Here is a 10,869-nt window from a genome sequence, read left to right as displayed (position 1 = left end):
CATTTGGACAGTCCTTAAAATTCCTCTGGAGTTGTCCTTCCTCCCTGCCCTTTTGTTGCACTTACCGTCCAGCTGACAGTCCGGCCACCAAAATAAAGCAACTTGCCTCTATAAACTGCAGCATCTGCACCTGATTTTTGGGAACGTACCTCTAATAACAGAGCATTGCCTGTTTCTCATTGTCTGTCCTTTGCGTGACCGTGGGGTGTATGTTCCTGTGTGTGTTTGAGCCAGCTGTTTGGGCAGGTTTCAGCAAGCTAGGGGAAAGAGCGTGCATGTAGACAGATAGTAATAGAAGATGTACTCAGAACCTTTCCTTGAATAAAAGTACCAACAAAAAAACATATATAAGAAATAAAAGTCCTGGATTCAAAATCCTACTTGAATAAAAGCAGGACAAGCAAAATATGAATAATGTTTTAAAAAATAAAAGTGCTCACTTTGCGGGAAAATACCTCCTGTGACAAATGTATTATTTCATTTTTAATACCAATGTAACAATGTATAGAAAAAAAATTCAGTTTCACATATTTGTGTACATTTTTATTCTCTAATCTTTACTTTTTTGTGAAATACTGGATAATGTGTCTTTTTTGAGTCTAATATTATTATTATTGGGAGAGAAGGTGGAGGAAAGGAAAGGAAAGGAAAGGAAAGGAGGTGACCATCTTTACCTTGGACACGAAGCATTCAGCGATGGCCACAGGGTCAGCGTTGCATTTCTCAAGTTCATAAAGAAGGTCCCTGAAGCAAACACAGAGTTTAGGTAAATTAGCGTACACACTGTATATATACACACACACACACACACGTGTATACTCTCATTCTCTTCTTCCACACATATATACACTGTAACCTACGCTCCCACGATTCATTGTCGACAACAATGTGCACCCTGGGTACAGAAATTAGGTCTTAGGGCACCAAGCTTCAAACAAATGAGAAACTTCCATGAATTCAAACAGGCAGCCTCTGTGTGCATAAGTGCACACTAAGGAAAAATAAAAGGCCACTGTTGAAGCTATTGTTTCATGGCTGAAGCATGATGTCACTGTGACCACTTTAAACTGCTTTTATGTTTCCATTTTAATGGCCAGTTTTGTCTGTGTGCAGCAGCTGAGAGCTGAACGGGTGGGGAAAAAGAGAGTGCATATTTGTGCCTCCAGACCGCCACTGCTGATGCTCAACAAGCCGTCTCGTCTGCATGTGGAACACACAGACACAAACACATAGTTTTGAGTGGTGCCGGAGGGGACAGATATGCAGACAGGGACTGATTATACACACGCACTTGACTGCCACAACACCACCCTTCCTAGAAATCAACAGGTGCATCACCGCTGTTTCATCATGAGCAGCATTGTTTGTTGAGCCTGAAAGAGACAACATTCTGTCTATGTGAGCCCTTTTTAAGTCTTTGGGAGCATGGCCAAAATTGAGTCTCGTGAGTTTAAAGTCCTTCTCTAATAGAAACATATCCTAAAACCCTAGAGGTACATGTTTAAATCATAGTAGAAGAAGAAGAAGCTTTATTTAATTGTCACTGTAACATTGTGACACGTACAATGAAATTTTGTTTGGTGCCGAAGACCCCGGGCCGCTGCGTGCATACGCACCGCCATCAGAAAGCTAAACTGTTCAGACTGAGTGGGTAGAAGATTTGATTATCACATTTAAAGACTGTTAACAGGAATCACTATGTAAACAACTATCACAAGCTGTTTTAGTTCAATATACTAAGTATGAATTTATTAAAATGTCCTTAATTGCTGTAATTGGATGTGGCTGCTATAGAAGAATCATATGGTTTAAAGAAGCAGCCACCGACTCTAGGAAATATACAGTAGGACAGCAATTAGAGTCTACAACTTTGTGTGTGTATGTTGTACCTGTTAAAGTGGTAGATGTCCTGGATGTTGCCAAATAGAGAACCTTTATCCTCAGGGCTCAAGGCCAGTCGAGACTGGCTACTGATGCACTCTAAGTAGTCCTGCACAGAGAAACAGACGCAGGAGTCAAGTTAGAGCTACATGGCTGACATTTTGATTGACACCAGCAGTCGAGCGCATACACACACACACACACACACACTTCATTCTGATACATAGCTCACACTGGGAATCCTACAGACTTCACCTCAGTCTGCCTTGGGCCACTTGACTCTACTTTGCAACACTTAGCTTTGTGACAAAGAATCGTATTGAAACTGTCCAGACATAGTTAAGCTTAACTAGCATGTCTTTTCTTTAAAGTCAGGGCAACAAAGCAGTACCAGAATGATTTAAGATGTGTTTTTTTTTTTTAAGATTTCCATCTAGCAACCCAAATATAACTGACCGTGAGGAGGGACTCTTAAAAACACAGGGTCAAAACAGGACGTTATTAACAGACCAACACAGACAACATGGTGTCATACATCAACATCCTACCCTGTAAGCAGAATCTTGCAGCTCTGTGCCACATAAATGTGTAAACTGTTAATTATGTTACTTATGGGGATTTCTCATCAATGCATTTACTATAAGCCACAATTTTGTAGCTCTGTCATCCATTTGTGATATCCACTAGCTCAGTAGCTTCCAGAACCAGATAGATCAAATCTCACGTGAACCATTACATAAAGCCGGGTGTGGGGGGGGGCTTAGAGAATATCGTGTAGTCGTATGCCTACTCTTTGTTTGGACTGTATTGCTCAGCACTCTCCAGAAGCAAAATCACACCAAAAACTAAAACCTAGATAAAGACTACCCATTAGTGTAATACACTGCCTGATCCCTGCATTGTGGTTTTGTGTAAATAGCTTGATAAGGGGGTAACATAGGTCACTGGGTTTGTTGTAAATGAGGCCCCCCAACAGTCAGGCTGATGCTGGGAAACACAGGTTTGACATACAGTAGGTCCTTGCTGAAACAGATATGAGTCTACTGAGGAAGATTTAACTCCCTGCCTCTTATCACAGCCTCCATCACTGCTGTTAGCTGATTAAACAGTGACCTCAGTTCTCAGTGTGCCCTGGAGATAGAAAGTGAGAAGTGGAGAGAGGAAGACATATAGGCCGATCGCTGCAGGAACATTTCTCAGCAGTGTAAGCGTGCTGGTTTTCTCAGTGGCAGTGTAGCTCTGCTTGTAGCCTTGTGAGATTGGTTAAATTGTAAAATTACACTTTTACATCTTCTACTGCAGACTGGTAGTAATTATTGCTGCACCTTATTCCTGCTATTATTTTGTCATCATCACATTTTCTATGCTGTGTGTACTTTATAGGCTGCCATGCAATCATGGTCTCCAGTCAATAAAAATCTGAACCCAAATCAAAAAACATCCAGGAGACAGAGTCTCTGTGTTTGTTTCTCTGCTCCTTCCACTGAGGCGTCTCTTGCTTGTCTACTTCATGGACAGACAGGTTAAGCTCTGATAGTATCTGTTCCTGCAGGCAACTAAAAGTTGCCAACTGAAGTCCAACCCAAAACACAGTTCAACCACAATGCAGACACATGAATGCACACAGAATATGATCCCAACCATCAGTGCAACTGCAGTTAAACCTTAAAGCCCTAGCAGATGTGGGATAGGGGTTCAGGAGGAAAAGGTATCCTGATGGCAGCACAATCCCAGGCCATAGTCTGCTGCTATGCAGGACAGACATTAACACAAAAGTACCAGGCTGCTCTCAGCTTGCAATAACACACACCCGCTGATCATCTCAGTACACACACACACACACACACACACACACACACACATCACTTCCTTGCTCACTCCCTTTAGTCTGTTTGTCTAAATTCCAATCTTCTACTGTGGTTTCTGTTTTTGGGAATGTTTCATGTATTTTGCTCTTATCATTATTATAATAACTGAGTCTGAGCAGCGGTCCATTAAATTGTGTTTGGTTATGCAAAGGGAAGGATATAAAAAGACAAAATATTCTCAGATAAAACAAAGAAGGTTAATTCCATCCATCCATCCATCCGCCTCATCTGAGACCGGGTCGCGGGTCAGTAACCTAAGCAGAGCCTCCCAGACTTCCCTCTCCCCACACACCTCCTCTAGCTCCTCGGGAGGAACCCTGAGGCATTCCCAGGCCAGCCAGGAGACATAGTTTCTCAGCATATCCTGGGTCTGCCCCGAGGCCTTCTCCCGGAGGGATATGCCCAGAATACCTCCCCAGGGAGGCATCTAGGGGGCATCCTAAACAGGTGCCCGAACCACCTCCACTGGTTCTGCTCAACGTGGAGGAGCAGGGGCTCCACTCTGAGCTCCTCACGGGTGACTGAGCTCCGCACCCTATCCCTAAGGGTTAATTCAATTGATTCAAATTTTGGTTTTGAGAATCTGACTTACAGAATACAACTGGAAATCCTGCTTACAGTAGAGAAGAGTGGTGGTTATGCCAGGGGTCACGTCAGGAGGTCGTGGTTGATTTTGTTGACTATCAGAGGTAATGTGTAAGGTGATGCTTTATTAGCCACGGGGTCACAGACCTGACCTGTTCCCTCATCACACTCAGCAAAAGCCTGACTGAGCTCAACAATGAGCAGCATTCAGAGCCCCACCCCACCCCCACATACACCTTAAGGTACACTCCTCTCTGCTAAGCATCAGACACAGCGTGTACAAACTTGATACTTGCTCATGTTAACCATTAACCTCCTCAAGTACACACTCTTTTCCTACACACCAAACACATCCCTCACTCTGCACCGCAGCAGGAAGTCTTTCCACCTGACAATTCCAAGCACAAACATACATATCTCATTACTTTGAACGTTTCTGCAGGCCAAGTGATGCTCCCAGTGTGTTTCCAAATACCTGGTCAACTTTGAACGGCCTGGTGATGCGTCCCAAGTCTCACAGTGGGTCTCTGAGGTTGTTTGTGGTTCAATTGCACACACTGAGTGAGCCACAGAGGGGTGACAACAAGGACTAACAAAACAACAAATAATGTTCATGCACAGAAATGTGTGGTGGCCCTGAGGGCTCAGTGCACTGCAACTTAAGACTCATGCAAATGCACAAAACTACTTCATTCTTTTGACAAAATATGGACATCAGTGACAGAAATGATGCAAATCACAGGACAGACTTAAAAAACAATCTACATTTCCAAGGATCATTTTTATAAATGTGTCATAGAAACTTGTTGGTTTGTACTAATCTCTACCGAGTTCTGTGTGACCTGCAGAGTATGAGTGTGTGTGGACCACAACACCACCACTGACACATAAAACACAGGTAAGCCCAGGGGAGTCTGGGTAAATATTTGTGTTAACGCTGCCACACCCTCTTCCCTTGCAGGAAGAAACATGGGCAAAAGGATTACTCAGATGGGCTTGAAGGACCAGCTCCCATGGGACAGTGCTGACAATAGATGCTGTTATCCTATGCTTGTGCTGTCCAGTGGCTGTCGTTTTCTCTACCCTACAGGTAAACTGTCACGTTAAAAGCCCTATTCAAGCAGATACAATCAGTGCAATCCATCCTCTGTGCACTCACTGGAACTGTCATTAAAAGGAGTGAAGAAAGGCTAAATGCATGCGTCTTTTTTTTTCAAAATGCTGGTGAAGAATTAACTGCCCTGCCATCTACGTGTGGTCGTCCAGGCCTGGGTGGTCTGATTCACTAATGACAAATAGGTGGTCTGCAATGTAGAGGCAGTAGGGGATTATGAAGTACAGCTCCTACCCTCTGTTCAGTGTTAATCTCAGAGCCAAACCCCTCTTCCTACCTTGCTCTCTCCATCTCTGTTCCTCAAGACCACATCCTAAGGAGGGAGTAGGAGAGGATGAGATGTCGACAACAGGCTAAAACTGCAAAACCTAAACATCAACTTTCTACTTATGCCCTCTCTTGGGAATATATGTTTCCTGCTCTCACCTTATGAACTTTTTAGGACACATACACATACAAATACACATAGGTGCATAAGCAAATATCCTACACAGGGTGGGGGGGAGGTGAGGACAGTAAAAAAAGGAGGATATAGGAGCATGTGGTCAAAGCTCTAACACATGCATGCTTATACACACATGGAAAATACATTGCACACACAAATATTTAGACATTTCAGCTTAGCTGAGGGACACAAATGCAAAACACACTCATCACATGCGTGCTGCACATTTTAGTACAGACACATTTAATAATGTTAAGTTTCACAGAGAACCGGAAAAGAGAAACAAGGAAGAAGAGAGAAAGCAGAGCAACTTTTGATACAAAGGCTGCTCCTAACAAAGCCAGTAAAGCAGTGACTAGAAGTAATGTGTATGCTTGTAGTTCAAAGCCAACCTCACAAAAAGAGTGTATTTGTCTGAGAGTGTGTGCATACATTGTGTGTGTGTGTGTGTGTGTGCTTAAAAAGTTTTCAATGTGTGCCTGTACCTGCAGCACAAAGGCGCTAGTATCGTGTAACGTGGACAAACCCCATTTGCAAGCGCAGGTGACCTTATTGTATTGAAGGTTCCCAGCAGGCATCACGCTGTGTGAGGAAAACCACAAAGACTTAAAGGATGTGTGTTATCTGGTGATTTAAAAGCCATATTCCTTCTGAAATGACTACGGTCAAACAGGTACTGGACTGAACACACCGATATCCTACTGCTGCTCAAACCTACATCATTTTAGTTCTTTCATTTTTTTTTTTTGCCAGAGAAAGAGAGGACCAAGGAAAGATTTTAAACCATTCAATCCCATTTATTTCTGCTCCTTTTCAGTGAACTCAAACAGTGGTTCCTAACCTAAGGGCATAAGCTAAGTCTTAGAGGTTGAAAGAGAAAACGATAGCAAAAACATTTCTGCTACACAAAGTTAAGTCTGCTGTTGTCTTTTTGAACTCTAATGAATGTTTTTGTCTCTTCAGGCCTCTAACAGGGGGGGTGGGGGGGGGGGGGGAATCACTACAACCAGCTGACATATGCAACCAGTGAGTGATGAGGTGTTTAAGGGACCATGAGCCAAAGAGGTTGGGAACTACTGAATGAAGGCGGGGGGGAAAGAACTCACACCCAAAATCAGAAGTTTAATTGTTCAATCAGGATAACTAATATAATTTTTTTGTTTTTTTATACACCAGTCCTGAATTAAAGCTTAGAAGTCACACTTGGCGTCGGTAAGTTCTGCAAAGCACCCCCCAGCACACCACCACTTCTAGGAGCAAGAATCACGTGATTTGTAGTTAGTTTGTGTTGTCTTGTGGTTGTTTTGCATCTGTTTTTAACCATCTCGTGTTAATATTTATGTTTTGTATCTCTTTGTGGTCAATGTGTGCCTCTTTTTGTCATTATACAATGTTGTTTTGCTGTGTTTGGGGTCTTTTCTGTCTCATTTTAGTCATTTTGTGTGCCTTTTTTGTGGTTTTCTATCTCCTTATTTGTTTTGCATCTATTTTTTTCCTCATTTTGTGGCTTTGTGTACTTGTTTGTCTTCATCGGATTGACTTTCCAATGGAAACAATTCCCTCATGGTTCTCTGGGCTAGGGCCCCCTGACTCCCTGGGCTCCTAGGCCTTTGCCCAGTAGCTCCATTCAGTAATACATCCATGTTTGTGTTCAATCACCAAGTTTTGTTTATACTTGTTGAGTTTTCCTTACCTCTACAATGCTTCGCAGGTCCTGGACATATGTTCTCTCTGTGTCCAGTATCTCCTGCACTACTCGGTCCACATATGTCTTTGGTCCTTGTACCGTCTGCTCTCCTCCCTCCGGACTCAGCTCGGGCTCTGAATGTTCTGTTGGAATCTGTCCGCTGCCTTGCCTCCCTTGTCCCCTCCCTGTGTCCATCCCTCCATCATTTCTGACATCTTCCTCTCCACATCCCAATTGCCGCGTCGGCACTAGCTCCAATCGAATCGCACCCGAGTCCAGGTCTGAGGTGGCTGGGTTACAGTGAGGGGTGGGGACGAGGGTGGAGCGACTACCTAGTGAGCAGTGACTGTCCCGGGAGGAGGCAGACGAAGAGGTGGAGCTGTAGCTGATTGGCCTTTCGGCACTGTCGGGAGAGGAGTCCATGCTGAGGGCCGAGCAATAGCGCAAGGAGGCGTGCCGGAAAGCTGGATTGCGGAGGCAGCGGGCTTGGACGTCAGCGGAGCTCAGGACTGAGCCGGAGTCCGGAACTTCAGGAAGAGGAGGCAACACATCAGGCAGGTAGTTATAATCATCTAGAGGAAAAAATGAGATGAGATTTTTGTTAAACAAATTTGGTCCAAATATGTCGATAATGTCTAGATTGTATTTTTTTGTTTTTTTTATTATATTCTCTTTGATTCCTATGGTTTTCTCAGACCTGCAAAAAAGCATCATAGGGGAAAAAAAAAAGCTTGTTCCATTTCAATAAGACCACTGCAATGACACAGTGGGGGTGTTCCAGAAGGCTTCAACCAAATACATGGTCAACAGGCCCAGTCAAATAGACAAGAGTGATGTCTAGTTAGTACGTTAGTTTATTGTTTACCCGGATTACATTCATAAAGATTTGCTGCCAATGAAACTCAATCCAGACACGCAGGATTATAACCGGCTGTCTGGTGACTTGGTCTTAATAAACCTTCAAACTGGACATCCTAGTTTGGTCTGCCTGTACTGGTCTGCAAACAAATAAGACCATGATCTAGAGACGATCGCCAATACGTGCCAACAAACCTGGTGTTGTTCTAGTGTTGCTGTAAAAATACTGCATATACTGTATGTACGAGACATTGTTACCGTCTGTCACAATGATGTTGCTGCTTCTTTTGGGTCTTTGACCCAAATAGTAGAGCCCTTGATATTTGACAAATAAAAACAGTTCAGTTTTATTTATTCAGCACAAACTGTCAAACTATATCTGAGAACTTCATCGTTACAATGCGTGATTTCATACAGAGAGGTAGCAGTAATAGAAACGGAGTACAAATGTGAGTATATAACTATTAAAATTAAATACTCTGTGCAATAATAAGTTGAAGGGTTTTAGACAAACTAAAATCTTTTTACAGTAATAGTTGGGCTCCCAAAATGTTGTATTGATGAAGTGAAACACACACAACTGTAAATTGAAATTTAGTTCACACATTCTGCAGGAACTTAGCCGGTATTTCTCACTTTCAAACTGCATGCTAAAAAGAGTCACTGTATGTACTGTAACTTCTATCACGTACACTACTACTTTCATATTCTCACCGCAGCCCTTTGGCAACACAATTCTTGACATTCCCACTGACCACTTGCCATACGAGGACCCCTAGCTTTCACAGAGTTACTCTTAAGTTCCACCCAGAGAGTTTGTGAGTGTGTGAGCACTTCTCCAGTAAGACAGAGATAGAGTTTAATGACTAGATTAACTGTGTAATACTAAGAGCGCTCCACTCCAGAGCAATGAATGAAAGCTCTATTTCCATGGAAGACAGACAGGTTTGTATGCTTGTGTGTGAGAGTGTGTATTTGTAACTACAGGCGTCTATCTGGCTTTAGTAAAGCCTGTGCCAAACTGGGTCACAACCCTGTGTTCTGAGGAATCCGTTAAGATATGATTACCGACTCCCAAGGCCCCACAGTCAGGCTAAGTGAAGTGAAACCACACATGCAGCACATCAGGCAGAAGCTTTCCAAGTTTCCTCAATGTTTTCCAACGCCTTGCTTCATAGAAAGGTCGGCTTTGACAGGAAGAACAGAGAGCAAATAGAGCCTCCTACCAACTCTGTGGGAGTTTGACTTCATCATCAGGGCTTGATACACAAGTGACCCGGCAGCTCTGGTGCTGTGGTAACACTGAAATCCAACGCCCTATAGGACAGTGTTGCTCTCTCACTGCCAGCTGCATCAGCTCAGCCTAAACCTGCCTCATTTCAAAGCATCAGAGATCACAGGCTCATGTTCAAAAACATGAAACTAGGAACAAACTTAAAGAACCCCGGTACATACCCACTCTCTCACCTTTCAAATAGGTACCTTAGAAGTCTTTTTTGCTACGATGACGCCTCTTTTGAGAGCACGTTAGCAGCAGACATGCTTGTTAGACTGGTCTGTGATGAGAAGATCACAGGTTTGATTTTAGCAAATACTACCGCAGTTAAGAAACTGAAACTGCACATTTCTCATGATCTGTATGTATATTAATTTCAGATTTATTCTTGGCCGCCTGGGGCAGAAAAACCTGCTTAAACCTTTTCAGTGCCCTACGAGACATCTGACATATTTGTTATGGCAAATTCATTAGCATTTAATTTCCTAATTGCACATCCGCCAGACATCTGGCAACATTAGATTTAATTTTAAGCTGTTAGTAGCCACACGATGAATTTTAAAGGAATAGTTAGTTCATTTTGGAAAGTATGTCTTTCACTTTCTTACTAAGAGTTGGAATCCAAAATGACTGTCCTTTCAGCTCAGTTTTGGTTTTCGTCAACTCCTAAGCTAATTATCTGTCTCTTTCGCTGTTAGATACTAGTCGCTAACTTTGTGTGTCTGCCTTTTGGTGCTGTATAGGCAGTGTACAGTCAGTTTATTGGAGCTTTTTAGCTAAAAACAGCTGCATGATGCATCTGGAAGAAAGTTAATGCGAGTATGCAGTATGTAAAACACTTAGCTCACAGGATTATAAACTGACATCAATTCCTGGTTACTATGTTCTTCTCAAACAAACTGCAGTGTTTTAAAGTCCACCTGTCAGAAATGACAGTGAAGGGAGAGTCTGATGTGCTGAATCACAGATTTCACACTAATTTCATTTCTGCCCTGCTGCTGTGCCAAGACAAGCAGGAAGGAATTGGAGCGTTCCAAATGAAACTAAGTTTTCCTCAAACAATTTTGGAGCTGAATCTCTGTGTGTGCACGTCCATCCAAATGTTTGCACTGACCCCCTTTTTAACAATTAGCGATCACAAATTGAGAAAGAGTG

At 42.9% G+C, this 10,869-nt stretch overlaps 1 protein-coding gene across 1 annotated transcript in view; it reads right to left on the bottom strand.

Annotated features, from left to right (window-relative positions):
- The window catches only part of LOC109952901 (pleckstrin homology domain-containing family G member 1), a 54,711-nt gene that overhangs the window by 14,490 nt on the left and 29,352 nt on the right, over nucleotides 1-10,869 (bottom strand). Inside the window, 3 exon segments of the mRNA XM_020588220.1 lie at nucleotides 675-744; nucleotides 1,890-1,990; nucleotides 7,587-8,152. Coding sequence (XP_020443876.1) covers nucleotides 675-744; nucleotides 1,890-1,990; nucleotides 7,587-8,152 — 737 coding nt within the window.

Source organism: Monopterus albus, unplaced genomic scaffold (assembly GCF_001952655.1).
Source record: "Monopterus albus unplaced genomic scaffold, M_albus_1.0 scaffold9.1, whole genome shotgun sequence".
Classification (NCBI taxonomy): domain Eukaryota; kingdom Metazoa; phylum Chordata; class Actinopteri; order Synbranchiformes; family Synbranchidae; genus Monopterus; species Monopterus albus.
The sequence above is the reverse complement of the archived record's forward strand: the minus strand, read 5'-3'. Positions and strand labels throughout refer to the sequence as shown.